At 52.1% G+C, this 14,948-nt stretch overlaps 3 protein-coding genes across 3 annotated transcripts; 2 read left to right on the forward strand and 1 right to left on the reverse strand.

Moving 5' to 3' along the window:
- Positions 1 to 1,246: 1,246 nt before the first annotated feature.
- HIGD2A (HIG1 hypoxia inducible domain family member 2A) lies at positions 1,247 to 1,996 on the reverse strand. Its single transcript, XM_027682644.1, has 2 exons — positions 1,835 to 1,996; positions 1,247 to 1,592 (listed from the first exon to the last, which is right to left on the reverse strand). The coding sequence occupies exons 1-2, from the start codon at positions 1,947 to 1,949 to the stop codon at positions 1,426 to 1,428; spliced, it is 282 nt and encodes a 93-aa protein (XP_027538445.1). The 5' UTR covers positions 1,950 to 1,996; the 3' UTR covers positions 1,247 to 1,425.
- A 97-nt stretch (positions 1,997 to 2,093) lies between these two features.
- Positions 2,094 to 4,821, forward strand: NOP16 (NOP16 nucleolar protein). The gene is made up of 5 exons (XM_027682563.1): positions 2,094 to 2,250; positions 2,397 to 2,505; positions 3,167 to 3,236; positions 4,106 to 4,212; positions 4,466 to 4,821. Exons 1-5 carry the CDS (start codon positions 2,144 to 2,146, stop codon positions 4,607 to 4,609), a joined length of 537 nt encoding a protein of 178 aa, XP_027538364.1. The 5' UTR covers positions 2,094 to 2,143; the 3' UTR covers positions 4,610 to 4,821.
- A 1,543-nt stretch (positions 4,822 to 6,364) lies between these two features.
- KIAA1191 (KIAA1191 ortholog) lies at positions 6,365 to 13,746 on the forward strand. The gene is made up of 6 exons (XM_027682987.1): positions 6,365 to 6,744; positions 7,992 to 8,118; positions 9,639 to 9,763; positions 10,955 to 11,061; positions 11,378 to 11,514; positions 11,973 to 13,746. Exons 1-6 carry the CDS (start codon positions 6,589 to 6,591, stop codon positions 12,179 to 12,181), a joined length of 861 nt encoding a protein of 286 aa, XP_027538788.1. The 5' UTR covers positions 6,365 to 6,588; the 3' UTR covers positions 12,182 to 13,746.
- The last annotated feature ends 1,202 nt before the right edge of the window (positions 13,747 to 14,948 follow it).

Below are 14,948 nucleotides of genomic sequence, written 5' to 3' on the forward strand. Positions count from 1 at the left end.
AGGGCCCTGCTCAGCTGGAAATCAAGTGTGCAGAGCTGTCCTGCCCTGAAGTTGTGGCTCCAGAGACAGGAATGTCACCTGTGCTGCTGCTGCAGCCATCAGGGGGATGGTCGGGCACCTGTGGCTCTGGGGCACAGGCTCAGCAGCGGGCTGGGAAGGGAAATGGGTGCATAGGGAGTCACTTGGTGGTGTGTGTTGGGATTGTGCCCCTCTGCCCATAGAGCTGATCACTCCTGCCTGGTCCCCCTGCCCTCCAGCATGCGTAGGCACCTCTGCCGTGCTGCGGGACACCTTGGGACTTGGCTGCCTGCCTCTGCCTTTCCCTGCAGAGCAGTGGGAAGCACCTCTGGCTGCTTCTGGGGGGACAGTTTGCCCCCCATCCCATGCTCTGTTCCTCCAGGCCCTGCAGGCAGCCAGGCCCCTGGGTCCCCCAGCTGCCGTGTGCTCCATGTGAGGTCGGGGCAGCTCCCGGGGAGCCGTGCCCACAGCTGTTCTACATCCCCTCGGCTTTGGTTTCTGTGACTGTCCAAATTATCTGTTACAATAAACCGACATCTCCAATCCTATGGGGCACTGTCATCTGTGTTTTAGGGACACACACACTGCATTCAGGAGAACCCACAGCCATGAGGCCTCCTGCGGGAAGGATGGGGCTGGAAGAGCAACATATCCTACAGGAAAAAACAGGAGTGAGGGGAGGGGAATGCTGAAGCAGCAGCACATCCCAGAGAACTCAGCCAGGCCCTGTTTCAGAATCATGAGTTCCCAACTTGTTTTCACAGGGAGTTTCATCTCTCATGCCCTGTTTGCATCACCACAGCTCCAAGGCAGCTGTGCCCCCCCTTTCTTCCCTACACTGCTTACTGTTGTGGTTTCTCAATGCTCTGCAATCCAGTATCAGTCACAATCTTCCTGCAATTCACCTTATTACTCACCAGTTGCAATTGAACAGGTCACACATCCTCCCCAGACTGCTCCCCTGCTGCTTATAGACTCTGTCCTGCCAAGACCGAGCCATAAACAGCTGTTCCTTCCTACCTGGGCAGCTCATTTCTCAAATGCTTGTGCACTGCCTGACTGAGGCCACACCTCAATGCAGACCACAACCCAGAGGACATGATTTTAACAGGCTGTGACAGCACCAAGCAGGGACAAGAGTTGTCACAGGGGTAATGAGCCTTAAGTGACACAACGTTGGTGTTGCAGGATAAGCCCTCAAGGAATCAAAGAAAAGCCACAGCCCAAATTTCAGGATAATCACAGAGTGTATTCACCCCATTTCCAGTGCTCTGGATTACACAGCCTCTCCAGCAGTGGCTCGACCAAGACATCACGACAGTCCCTCAGAAAACTCCATCCACAGCCAGGATCCATCTGGGGGTGGTGGGCGCTGGCCCGCGGCCGCAGCTCCTCTCCTGCCCGAGGTCACTGTCTGGATTTCAGGGCCGTGACCACCATGCCCCCCAGCAGGGCCGCGAAGGTGAAGCCCTGGGCCAGGATACGCGCCCGCATCATCAGCTGGGACTGGCGGGTGTTGCCCTTCTTGAAGCAGATCAGGCCGTAGGTCAGGACGCCGACGGTGCACAGGCAGCCTGGGGAAAGGACGAGGCTGTGAGCGAGAAGCAGCTCCCCCCGCGCTTCCACAGCACCCCCACACCCGGGCCAGCTCCACAGCACCCCCACACCTGGGCTGGCTCCACAGCACTCCCACACCCGGGCCGTGCTCGCCCGGGAGGCGGCCGGACCGGGGCTCATGAGGGACCGCCTCCTCACCGGCCCGCACCGCCCCGGTCCTCGCCCCTCACTCAGCACCGTCACCTCCGCCCACCCTCACCGAGGGGCACGAGGGGGTTCTCGCGGGTCTTGCGCAGGAACTTGTCCCCGAATCCCTCCTCCCTGAACACGGGCAGCACGGGAGGACCCGGCGGCGGTGGCGGCCCGGCCGCCATGGCCAAGGTGACAGCCGCGGCCCCTCCCAGCTGCCGTACCCCCGCCCCGGCGCAGTGCATGCCGGGGGTTGTAGTCCGCTGTAGCACACCCACCGCGTGGCTCTGCGGGCGCGGGACTACACTTCCCGTGACGCCCCGCGGCGCGGCCGGCAGCCCCGGTGGCCCTGCCGCACGGGCACTCACGTGGGCCCGCCATGCCGAAGGCGAAGGGGAAGAGCCGGCGGCACAAATACTCCTACAACCTCAACCGCAAGCGCCTCTACCGCAGCGCCCGCCGCCGCGCCGCGCCTCGCATCGCCTGGTGAGGGCCGGGGGCACGGGCACGGGCACGGGCACGGGCACGGGCATGAGCCGAGGGCGGGCGGGAGCGGGCGCCTCGTGGGGAACCTGCAGCGCGTGTCGGTGGGGAGGGGGAGCACAGCCGTGATGTCCCTTGTCCCCGCGCAGCTCGCACATCCGCCATGCCTGGGACCCGAGCAAGTCGGTGGCGCAGAACCTGGCCGAGATGGGCCTGTCCGAGGACCCCAACAAGGCCCTCCCCATCCCGAAGAAGCTGGTAAGTGTGCCCGGGGGAGCTCGGCGGAGGCTGCACCTTTTGGGGGGCTGTGGGGGGTTGGGGAAAGCAGCGTGGAGAGCAGCCAGCCTCAGAGCATGGGGCAAGTGGCTCTGGATTCGTCTCCAGCAGGTGGACGCTGTTTCTTATGTTGATCTATGTACTTTTCTCACCAAAATCCTGGCGTGAGAACGAGCTACAGCACCGCAGAGACATAATGGACTTTAGAACAAGTATAGACTTTCAAACAAATATAAATAACGTCATCTCCTGGGACTTGACAGAGACAGGTGGGGTTGAGAACGGTGCAGCCAAGTTGCTCCTGATAACAAAGAAGGGCTCTTTGTGCACAGCAGTGCCAGCATGGCCCATCACCATCTGTGAGCAGCCAGGTGGAAGGTGGCCCCACAAAGGTTCTACTCAAGGGAAAAAATCAGAGTGATCTTGTTTGCCACTTATCTCCTTTCAGACAACGTTGCTGAGAAGACAGGCTGGCCTACAAGCCTCTTTAATGTCACAAATAAGGCTCTGCTTAAGCCAGCTGAGATTTCCGGGCCCTTGCAGCCATGTAGAAGCAGTCAGGAGTTTTGGGAGCAATGTGTGGGGACACAACCCTCTTCCAAATGGACTTTTCTTGAGTGTTCTTTTCTCTCATGTAACACAGGGGGTGGAAGCGGAAAGCAATGGACAACAATCAGGAAAGAAAATAGTGCGGAAGCCGTACGTGGTGAACGGTCAGTGCTGCATGTGGGGTTCTCCCAAGGCCCTGGGGAGTATTTTGTGCGTCTGTGCTGTGCCGGGGCAAGGAAGGGTGTTACTTCTTGTCCAGGCTCATGGGCTTGTGAAGGCCCTGGGCTGGGGGTTTCCAGCCAGGGCGGAGCAGGACAGCAGCTCTGCCATTCCCCTGGATCTGTCTCGTGAATTTCCTTTTCAAGGAGTAATGTCCATAAACTAAAACACAACAAGCTCCACTTCAACACGAGGAAAAAACTTTTCACTGTTCAGGGTGATAGAGCACTGGAACAGCTTCCCAGGGAGAGCGTGGAGTCTCCCTCTCTAGAGACATTCCAAACCCACCTGGACACATTCCTGTGTCACCTGCTCCAGGTGACCCTGCCTTAGCAGGGGGGTTGGAATGGGTGATCTCCAGAGGTCTCTTCCAACCCTAATAATTCTGTGATTCTCTCCCGGGCTACCTTTCTTGGAGGATTTGTCCCTGCAGCCCCAAGAGGGCTCTTGTCACTGTGAAACATGCTGGTGAGTGGCCCCAGGGTGACAAGAAGCCGTGGTTCAGTATCCAGCATGTTTTAGTGGTGGGCTGGGCAGCTCTGAGCAGTCACACTCTGCAGCCTGGGCAGAAAGGGCCCTCTCCTCATGGTGTGAGCTGGAGCACAGGCCTGGATGCCTGCAGCCCATGCAGAGGGGTCTTGTCTTGTCCATTTTCCTGCGCCATCATGCTGGGAAATGTCCCTGCATGCGTGAGCAGCCAAACTGTGCAGCAGGAGTCTGCAGCACGGGCAGGCTGACCCTGGGGAGAGGCTGGGAACCTCTGAGGAGGTGTTGCTTCCTTCCCCTGTTCATGCTGCCTCTGTCCTCTGCCTAGAGATGGAATATGAGGCCAGCCTCCCCGAGAAGAAGTCGAACACGCTGTCACGGGACCTCATTGACTACGTGCAGTACATGATACGGAACCACGGGGAAAACTACAAGGTATGGCCTGGCTGTCCCAGGGCAAGGAGAACCCAGAGAGTCCTTGCTCCTGGACCTTCTGCAGGATGGGAATTGCTAATCCTCTCTGTCCTGGATCCTGTTTTGCAGTCAGCTGATTGTTAAGGGAAAACAATGCTTTGAACCATGGCCAGGTCCCCGTCTGAGTCAGGGAGTGATTGTGCCAGCGTGGGAGGGATGGGTTGGTGTTTGCTCTTGGGGCAGCTCCTCTGACTTACCCTCTTCTTTGTCACAGGAAATGGCTCGAGATGAGAAGAACTACTACCAGGATACTCCAAAGCAGATTAAGAGAAAGATCAATGTGTACAAGAATTTCTATCCCGAGGAGTACAAGGAATTCATTGCATCACTCAAGCCAGAAAAGATGGATGTGCAGTGACTGCCCTTTTTCCTCAGGTTTACCTGCAAGTGCAGGCTTGACATGGCCATTTTCTGAACTGAAAAAAGCCTCTGGAGATGGAGAAAGGACCCTCATTAGACAGACCAGCCATGAAAGACTCTTTGGCATTGGCACTGACTGTGCTGTGCTGCTCACTTTCTGTGTGGCAGCTGGCACTTCTTTTGCTTTCCTGAAATAAAATATTCTTTCAAGCTGGTGTGAATGTCTTGCTCTGGGCTCTTGCTTGATGAGCCCTGTTTTAGAGAGCTCCTGGTGCCGACCCGTGTGACGTTGGTATTGGGCACGTGTCACCCTCCGTGGTGACAGGGCTGGGGCCCACAGGGTGTGGGCAGCACTCAGACCTTGGCTGATTGCCCTGTAGGCAGCAGAGTGGGGCCATGTGCTGCTTCCTTCCCCTGCTGGTGACCTTCCTGCCTGCAGTGTGGGAGACCAGGCTGTGGCCCCTTCCCTGCTGAGGACCTGGAGGGCAGTGCAGAGCTTTTATTGGCAAAAGGAAGGAGCAGCTGTATGAAGGGTTTCGCAGCAGGGACAGGCTGGTGTGCACTCCCGCTCCTTGATGGGCTCCAAGCTTCCACAATTGGTTTTCCAGGACCCAGTGCCCTGTGGGCTGATCCAGCAGAGTCCTGCTGGCAGGCAGGGCTTCCTGCTATCCCTGAGTGTGGCTCTATCCCCTTCTCCCTGGGACAGTGGAGCATCAGGCAGAACAGGCAAATACCTGTGGAGTGCAGCTCCCACAGAACAGCCCATCTTCACCCCTGTGCTGGGCTGCTCGATACCTGCCTTCATCTCTCCTAAACAGTGCTTTAAATACAGGGTTGGGAAAGTTGAGAGCTGTGCTCAGCCTTTGGAATGGACAGGCTGAGCTCGTTATTCCCACTGTGTGCTGTACTGGCAGGGCTGTACCAGCAGTAACTGATTTCCCAGGAAGGAGAGCCCACCTCCTGAGTGGGTACTGTTGGTGCCAGTGAGCGAGAGGACTGCCCTGCTTGTTCATTTAATATCCTGCAGGGCTGCTGTGAAGGTGTGGGGCCCTGGGGAGCTCACCAGAAGGTAAGAACCATGCTTGTACCTCTATCCTAAGGGAGATTCCATCCGTGAACTGTGGGAGATGGCTGCCCTCTCCTCATGGCTGGCAGCAGAGCCTGCTGCTCATGCTCCCCAAGGGCAGCTCCCCACAGCTCACCCTCAGACTTCGTGGGTTGCAGTGAACACCCCAGGGCCAGCAGCAAGTCTGAGCTCCAGGAGCTCCCTGGTCCCTCCATCCTCTCGTCGCAGACCCCAAAGAAGAGCTGTGCTAGGGGTGGGAGCCTGTCTGCCCCCACTGTGTGGGCTCAGGGCTGGGGGAGCAGGGTTGCCAGCAGGCTCTTCACGCAGAGGACGCTGGTGGGCAGGGCTCGGGTGACGGTGCCCAGGTCGCGCTGGTGGGCAGGAGGAAGAGCTGCCTCTGCTCGCTGGCAGCTCTGCCGTGCTCAGGGCTTCGCTCTTATCCTGCGAGGGAGAGACACGGCTGCTCGGGATGGGAGCAGCGCTGCCAGCTGGCAGGAGCCGTGTCCCGCCTGTGTGATCCCGGCAGGAATTATGCCCGGAGTCCCTTTGGCACAAGCCCGCGGGGCCCGTTTCCGCCCCCTCCGTCAGAACTACATCTCCCAGCGCACCCCGCGCGTCGCAGCCAGACTCGCGAGATCTGCGCACCTATAAGAGCGCCTCCGTAGCTCCCCGTCCCCTGCGCCGGTCGCGGCTGCCGGAGGCTCCGCCATGGCTCGGCCGCCCTCGGCCCCACCGCGCTCCGCCGCCCCTCGCTGACCGCGCCGCCCGCGCCATGAGCTCTGCGCAGCCCGACGCTCCCGGTAAGGCCCCCCCGCGCTCCCCGCCGGCCCCAGTGGGCCGCGCTGGCGGTCGCTGAGCGCCGCGCTCTCTCCGCAGCGCTGGAGCCGGGCGGCGGGGCCCGCCGGGGCAGAATGTCGCTGCCCCTCGGCGTCCCGCGCCGCGCCTTCAGCTACGACGATGCCCTGGAGGACACGGCGCCCATGACGCCCCCCCCCGCCGACCTGTGCGCCGGCGTCCTGTGGAAACAGCCGGTCATCCCCGAGCGCAAGTACCAGGAGCTGTCGAAGGTACGGGCCGGGCCGTGCCCTGGCCCGGGCATGGCCCCCGGGTGTCCCCGCAGCCCTGCACCCCTCCGGGTATCCCCCTCCTGGCATCCTCTCCTGACACCACCCCCTCCTGGTCCCCCTCCTGCCCCCCGCAGCAGGACCCTCGGGAGGGGCTGGGGACAGAGCCCGGCATTCCTGCCCGGCATTCCCTGCTGTGGGAAGGGAAAAGCGCGTATTGAGCGTCTCCTCGGTGTTTGTGGATAAAACCGCTTTAACCGGTTGTAATCAAACCAGAGCACAAGTGTGGGTTTAGGTTGAATGTGAGGGTGGTGAGGCCCTGGCACAGGTTGCCCAGAGAAACTGTGGCTGCCCCATCCCTGGAAGTGTCCAAGGCCAGGTTGGACAGGGCTTGGAGCAACCTGGGAGAGTGGTAAGTGTCCCTGTCCACGCCAGGGGGTTGGAATTTGATGATCGTTAAGGTTCCTCCCAACCCAAAGCATTCTGTGATTTTGTGCTTTGAGTGCAGGACCAGCCCTTTTAAATTTAGAGGTTGTTTTCTAAGTTTGAAGTGAAGTTAAATGTTGCTGAGGGGACTTACATAACTCTGATCCCTTTGAGCTTAACCTTTACTTTACACCTCCTTTTGTTTTAAAAGTCTCCTGTGGAAGAAAACCCAAAGTTGTGGTTTTGCACAAAGAACAAGCTCTCCAGCCAGGGAGCTCCTGTTTTAGGAGGAGGAAGTCTGTGTTTCTTGTTTTCTAACGTTTATTTTCTGTTTCTTTGCTGGGGTCTTGTGATCATTGGTAGATCTGTGACCTCTTGATACACTGAGCAAGAAACAGATAAAAGGAATGAAGGGAAAACAAGATGTTCACACCAGGCTCTGCTCTGTGAACAGCTTGTGCTTGATCTGCCTGTGGAAGGTGCTCTTGCCCAGTTGACCTTGAAGTCCAGTTTGCCTTTGAGAGAAGTACAGATGTTCTGTTTTCTTTCCTGTTGACCTTTCTGTACTTGGCCTAACAGCTTGTTGGCTCTGAGCCTGGCAGGTTTTCAAATGTTGGATGCAAGTTGCTTGTTCATTGCTACGAATTCTAAGGATCAAGCTCTGAACGTTCCTGGGCTGCAGTGAGCATAGTGTAAGGATTTTTCCAATGGGATGAAAGCTAGAGCAGCTTGGCCTCGTGTCTCACTTTTGTGTTTAGAGATGTGTCCTGGCCAGGTGCTGAGATACTTTCCCCTCTCAAACTGTCCCCTGCTGCTTCCCACAGGTTGAGGAAGGGGATGCAAACACGAATGCCCCCGTCATAACTCCTTCATCGTCCACTGAAAGTGTGAACAAGGTGCCTGTGGTGAAGGCCAAGGCCACTCACGTCATCATGAACTCCCTCATTACAAGTAAGAACTCGCCTCTCACATGGTGGCTGATGGGGAGGGGGCAGTGAGTGTGCTTGATGCCTCAGGGTAACTTCTGGAGTGGCTGGGGAGCTCATGGGTTCAGACTGACTCTGCTCTTGAGCTGTGTGAGTTCTTTTAGGAGGATGCTTCTAGAAGGAAGCAAGGAACTAGGGAATAGGCTACACTTAGTGCTTCTGTGTTTCCAGGGGCTGGAGGTGGGTGATGTGGGAGGAGTGCAGGGTACATTATGTGCTGACAGGACACTGCAGTCCGTGTTGCTGGAGTGCAGAGGCTGCTGCTGTTCTGTTTGCTTATTAACTTGCTATTTCTGAATGACAGGCAGAGCTCTGACATTAACCCAAGCAGTGAGAGCTGACACCCTGTGCTAATGGAGCACTTGCTGGCATTTATGTTACTTAATAGCAGCAGCTGCCTTGCTGACAGTAACACTTTAAAAAAACAAACCTCATAAATCATGATGCTTTAAAATAAAATTGGGTCAGTTATGTTTGCAGAGAAGATGTGCCCTTTTGCAGCAAGGGGAATTATTCTTATGTTAATCTGTTCCTGCTGCCTCTTCTTTCAGCAGATGGGATCTGAGCTGCCATCTTTTCCTCCAAGCAGTGCTTCCAAACACTTCTAGATTTTCAGACAAGCATTTTGGAACCTTTGCATTTATTTCTGTCTTGGCTCAAAAATAACCAACACATCAGAATATAACATCCAGGAATATGGACTTTCTTCTGGAAAGCAGCTCCTATTCTAGTCAAATGATAAATGCTAAGCTGGTTAAAACCATGATGGTCTAAAAATGTTCTTGTGCAGTAAGAGATCAGGAGCCTTGACTGCACCTGCACTTTCCAGGAGACAGAGCTCCTCTGGATTTGTCATATCTACAGTGCAGTATCCCTGCAAATAAATTTACCAAGGGAAATGTTACCTGTTTTAAATAAGACATTGGGCTTTTCTAGTAACCTCTTTGTGCTCTGATTCCTTTTGACTTTGGAGTGAACATTTTATGCTCGAGGGTTGGAGAAAGTGCTTATGTTTTTCAGAAGTGAAGTTGATATCAGTTTATTGGATGCTGGCTTTGTATTTGGCTGAAATATCTTATTTTACTTAATCTGGGTAATCACTGTGAGTCTTTAACACCTGTTCTGCAAGCCTCCTTTGAATCTAGAGGGCATTTTAAAATAACCAGCTTTTTGATATCTCCTAGATTTAGGAAGTTGGAAGTAGGAATGATGCAGGGTCTTGGGTGAGATGGGATTAATTACAGGTGTTACCTATGTAATATATCTGGTGATTTGGGACAAATCACTGTACATCTGACTTAGCCCTGTGTCTCAGGGTAGTTTTCAAGTCAAAATAGCTCATTAGCTTCATCTTCTTGTCTGGGCTCACTACAATGTGTAGACACAAGTGATGAAAAAAGGGTTTGCGTTTGGTTGCTTAAGTTGCCTTTGCTAGAACTGCCTGTGGTGGCCTTTTTGTGTGAATTTGTGCTCTTTTTGTTCCAGAGCAGACTCAGGAGAGCATTCAGCGCTTTGAGCAGCAGGCAGGGCTGAGGGAGGCTGGCTACACACCCCACAAAGGCCTCACCACTGAGGAGACCAAGTACCACTGGGTGGCTGAGGCAGTCCACGTAAGGCTTGTTTTCCACTGGGTTTCTCCATGTAGGATATGTGCTACTTTAAGATCTCTCTGGTGACATAACTTTTGGAGCATGTTGCTTGGACTCTCCTTAAGCTGGTTCCTCTGAAGGCTTTCAGCTCATTGGGTACAAAAGGATACCCACTTGTACTTTAGAGTTAGCATTAGCCTTTGTAGTTTTGAAACAAACTTTTTTTTTTCTGAATTCTGTCACATTTCAACGTCATGAAGTTGTCACAGTTGTCTTTCCAAGTGGAGACATCCCTACACAGTCTTGTTTCTTGCTGTACCTTTGAATGGTGCCCTGCAGTTAAATTATTTAACTGTTTATCCCAAGAGAACTTGTAAACTGTGCATTTCTGATGTGGAAGTTACCAGATGGGATTGGTTTTGCTTCTTACTGAAAACAAAGACAAAGGTCTTGAATGAACATGTTACTATGGGCAACCAAGCTCATCAAAAATCTTGGAGTTGGAATTTAATAGTCAACTCTCCCAGTGTCCTCCCACGAGGTCAAAGTTTCAGTAACAGCATTGGTGAATTACATTAGTGTGGCTTGAATGGCCACAGGAAACATTACCAGGTGCCTGTGCATTTTGTGTTTGAACTGTAACTGCCCTTCAAGTGACTTCTTCAAAGTTCAGTTTGTACTGTTCAGCTTGCGACAACCTGGTTTGCATACACCCAGTTGCTGTTTATTTTGTGCCCAAGTTCATCTCTGTTCCAGAGCAGTGATTTCATCCTGGTGTACATGGATTGCTTCATACTTCTGACCTTGTATCTTGTGTGAGAACTGGTCTCACTCTCTTTAGAGAATTTGTGGGACTGAAAGCTTTGTTGCTCTGAAAAGTGCTGGAGACAAATGGGTGCTGTGGCAGTTAGAGCTGTTAGCAGGTAGCTGAGCTGAAGCAAGCTCTGTTGTATCCATAACCTCCCTATGAGTGCTGGTGTTCCTTCCTCTAGCCTGGAGGATGTGTCTTGAGCATAGTGAACTTCCAAAATGCTTATATTTGATGTGGAGAGAAGCTTAAGGGGTGCATGCAGGTATTGTAATACTGGGTGTAACTTTAGGTTATAAAGTGACACTTCATCACCTGTGATAGAAACAATTGTCTGGTTTTGGGTGTTGTTCCTTATGTCTTGTTTTTAAGCCCAGTTGCTTCTGTGTTTCTCTTCCTAACAGAAGCTAAAAATGCAGAGTGGAGAGACAACAAAAGATGACAAACACAATTCTTCTGCTCAGTCCACTCCAAGCAGCACCCCCCACTCCTCTCCCAAGCATAAAAACAGGTACTCTGAGCCTGGCAGGCCACTGCCTTCTTTGGTTTCCTACAGGTTGCTGAGGTGGGAGCTGCTAAATAACCTTATCCAGAGAGGGACTGTATGGGCTGAAATTCAGAGCCTGATGAGGATATGTGTTGGATAGATCCAAATGTTGGAAGACTGTGGAACTTGAACATGCATATCTTACCCTGGGTGTTAACAAACCTATTAAAGTTGTTTAAATTGCCCCTGTTAACTGCATGGGAAGTTCCTGGTACAGTGAGGTCACTTGAAGTATTTATTCTCATGTTTTATACTTCTCAATGATTTTTTTTTTCCTTAGGGGTTGGTTTAGTCAGGGATCCTCTTCTTCTATCACTGGCTCAGACTTTGCCATGGAAGCTGGTGGGGACAAATTGCCATCTGAAAGGTGGAGCTTTTTTGGACCCAAAGCCATCCAGAAATCCACCACTGATCCAGGTATGTCCTCAAAAATCTGCTACCTTGGAAGAACTAAAGGAGAACCATCACACAACAAACTTGCTAGCTTTTTCTAGAGTCTTATCCTGCTTGCCTTGTTACTTTCTGGGACCACCTTGGGAATGTTTGCTATTCATATAATTTCTATGCCTAAATATAAAGCAGTTGGGTAAAACCTGTGCCGAGGATCTGGAATTCGGAATAACTTGCACTGAGCTGCAGTGAAAGGGCAGGGTGTGAAGGTGACAGCATTTTACTTTTTCTCTGATGTGTGATTCAACCAGGACTGGAAGTGTCAGCCATTGATGTGGAATAGGCTTTAGATGACATGGAGCTGCTGGAATTTTCCAGCTCCCTGTGGTGTGGGGTGTCAGTGCTGCTGCTCACTCCTGGCAGCAGTAGGAAAAGGACTTGACTGGTTTTCCTGGCTCTTACTGTGATTTTTTTTTTTTCATCAGGAGGATTTACTATTCAGTCCTATAAGGGTGCCCAGAAGCCATCCCCAATGGAGCTGATGCGTGCTCAGGCTACCAGGATGCCAGAGGATCCAGTCACCTTCAAGCCACCCAAAATGGACATTCCAGGCACAGATGGGAGGAAACAATCTCCACGTTCCCACAATATCAAACCTCGGGATCTGAATGTGCTCACTCCCACTGGGTTCTAGAGGAAATCTTCTGGTGTTTTTAGCAGGATACAGGGTGTCTTAGGCTCTGCTTCCCTGTCCCATGTGCTGCACTAAAATAGGAAAGTCTCCCTTCCAGCTCTTCGTCTCAGAAAAGGAAACAGTTGTGACTGTTCTTCTAAAGCCAGTCTTGGAAAAAACTCCTGCACTAGTCCTAAACCAATGTAAACCATCCTGTCTGTTGCACTGCACTGTTTTGGGCTGTCAGGCTGCTCTGGATGTGCTTCCCAGTACACCACACCACAGTGAAGCCCTGAGCCATGTTTTTGGGACAGGAGTCCACATGGTGTGTGAGCACCTGGCTTGTCTGCCTGTAGTTTGGTTGTCTTGTCCTGCTCAGTGCTGAAGGACCCACAGGAGGATGGTGGTTCTGTCTGGCATATACAGAGCTCCAGTAGCAAATCATGGAAACTAGCAAGGACTGAAAACTGGACTGTTAACTGCCAGAAGGAAGTTGGGAAATGTGATGGGTCAGTTTAAGTGTGGCATTCCCTTACCATCCACTGTGACCAAGTAGTTCAACACCTATTTCTTCTTTGTTCTTGGTATGTTTTTTTTAAAGGAGAAGTGGACCAATGACCATTCTAAGATGCTCTTATTGGAAAGGCAGGGAGCAGTAGTGAGGAAGAATTCCGTCTCTTCCAACTCTGTGTTCCTATAAAAAGGTGGAAATGACCAAAGCTGGTGTGGCTTGAATCAAGTAATCCTCCTCTCTTCTTTCTGCAAAACAACACTGTCCTGCCTTTTAGACAGCAGACTTCCAGGTGTTCTGGCAATCTGGGTGCAGCTTAATTTGTTTTTGATTTTGGTTTTTTGTTTCTTCTAGAATCATGTAGAAGTGTATTAGACTGCAGGAGCACTTCTCAGAGTATTTTATCAGCATTAATGTCTTCTGCAGGGCTGAAGGAGGACTGAGGGTAGATTAAGGCTAAACATTCCTCCCTGTTATGGTACAGCTGGATGTAATTCTTGGTCTGGGCAGAGCCAGTTACTGGGAACAGCTAACACTTGCCTTCATGGAAAGTGGAAGGAGCTCCTGGTTACCATCTAATCCCTTAAGCATGATAGGCAGCATTGCTCTGTAATCCTCACCTGTCCTGTGGCAAATGGGTCACCTCAGGTCTCCTCTTGATCTCACGATTGTGTTGCAGAGTCCCTCAGCCAGCAGCAGCCTTGCATCTGGAACTGGAACCATCTCTGTTGCCAGAACATTACACAGAGGTTTCTTAACAGCTGGTAACTGTTGAGCTCTGGGGTTTCTGCCTTCTTAAACCAAACATTCCTCCCAGAGGGTGAGGCAGGGCTGGCTGCTGGCCCTTCTGAAGAAGCACATTTTGTGGCACTGCTTTCTCTCAAGCTTCAGCAGCACTGCCAGTGATGTGTTGTGTGAAAGTCCCCAACCCAGCAGTTCTCACTGTCACCACTCATTTGCACCTTGGCAATCAAACTCTCATTTGACATTAATTTATTTGTTGTCTGTATTCATGTCTCCTAATGTGTATGTTTGTTTTGTTTGTTACAGGAAAATAAAATCCTTGTGAATGGAAGTCCATGATGTGTGTTGGTGCTGGCAGAGCATCTGTGGGAGAAATGTGGGGTCAAGGTTCTGCCAAATAAGGCTCTGACAGCATCTCACTAGGGTAAATGTTTGCTCACAAACTCCCCTTTGACAGGGAGATCCGGTTTAAAGCCATGCTCAGTTCTGTCCTAGGGCAGGTGAAAGTGAACATGAAGTCTTTGTGTTTTCTTGGGCTATTCAGATTCTTCTGGTTCCTGAGACTGTCTCTTGTTGCCTGTGTGCTGTGTTTGCACCTATACTGTGGAGGTGTATTTCCCTAGAGATGCCCAGCTCCCAGTGTGTCCATCCCTGCATCGCCTTCCTCTGGAATGCTGGGGTTTAGGTGCTGTTGTAGCATTTGTAGCTGCCCTTCAAACCACTGCTGATGGAGCACATGGCTCTCCTGGGCTGGGGATGTCTGAGCTGAACACTGGTGTTCCCTGTGCTCCCGGGGTGTTGGCAGAGTGATGGAATAGATCCTGGAGCACTCAGGTACTGAGGTAGAGTCTGCTGCTGTGGTTGTGGTTACACAGGCCAATCTCAGTTTGGGAAGGCTGGGGTTAAAGCATGGTCTTGTGGTGTGATACTCTACTCCATCATTCTTAGGGATGTGACCATCATAAATATAAAATAGCATCCATAGCTATGGACTTCTTGCTGGAATGCAGTTTCTTTTCTAGTCTAGTGACAAAAGTCTAATCCAGTTAAAAGGACCTAATTGAAAAATACACCTGAATGAGCATATGTGCAGGAAGAGCAGCTTTCCAGAGCATGGAGCACTTGGGTTTGCACTGTTGGCAGTCTTCACTTTTCCCTGAATGGATTAGGGGGGCAGTGTCATGTGAATGAGTGGTTTGTTTTACACCTGGCAGTTGGCAAGAGGCTTCCTAAAGAACAAGAAGCAAACTTGTGAACCCTGAGTCAGACCCTTGTGAACAGTTCTGGGCTAACTCAAGCCAGGCTTCTGCATGAGACCACTGATATCAGGACTAGTGTGTTCCCAGCTGTGACTACTTCTTGATGCTCCTACTCTGGTCTCTGCATTAGGACCCTGCCAAGTGTAGTGGGCAGCTCTCACTCCCAACCTCTGTTGCTTCTGAACTGAGATCTATAGAAACACCTAATTGTTCTCTGACCTCACCTGTGGTTTTTGTTGATGGCTGTGGATTTGAATTCAATTGAATTCCATAT

This window comes from Neopelma chrysocephalum, unplaced genomic scaffold (genome assembly GCF_003984885.1).
Source record: "Neopelma chrysocephalum unplaced genomic scaffold, ASM398488v2 Primary Assembly neopelma1_63, whole genome shotgun sequence".
Classification (NCBI taxonomy): Eukaryota; Metazoa; Chordata; class Aves; order Passeriformes; family Pipridae; genus Neopelma; species Neopelma chrysocephalum.

Coding starts and splice junctions, on each gene's coding strand:
- NOP16 (XM_027682563.1), top strand. CDS start 2,144: ATGCCGAAGGCGAAGGGGAAGAGCCGGCGGCACAAATACTCCTACAAC. Junction 2,251..2,396: donor GCCGCGCCTCGCATCGCCTG/GTGAGGGCCGGG, acceptor GTCCCCGCGCAG/CTCGCACATCCGCCATGCCT. Junction 2,506..3,166: donor TCCCCATCCCGAAGAAGCTG/GTAAGTGTGCCC, acceptor CATGTAACACAG/GGGGTGGAAGCGGAAAGCAA.
- HIGD2A (XM_027682644.1), bottom strand. CDS start 1,949: ATGGCGGCCGGGCCGCCACCGCCGCCGGGTCCTCCCGTGCTGCCCGTG. Junction 1,593..1,834: donor GAACCCCCTCGTGCCCCTCG/GTGAGGGTGGGC, acceptor TCCTTTCCCCAG/GCTGCCTGTGCACCGTCGGC.
- KIAA1191 (XM_027682987.1), top strand. CDS start 6,589: ATGTCGCTGCCCCTCGGCGTCCCGCGCCGCGCCTTCAGCTACGACGAT. Junction 11,062..11,377: donor TCTCCCAAGCATAAAAACAG/GTACTCTGAGCC, acceptor TTTTTTCCTTAG/GGGTTGGTTTAGTCAGGGAT. Junction 11,515..11,972: donor GAAATCCACCACTGATCCAG/GTATGTCCTCAA, acceptor TTTTTTCATCAG/GAGGATTTACTATTCAGTCC.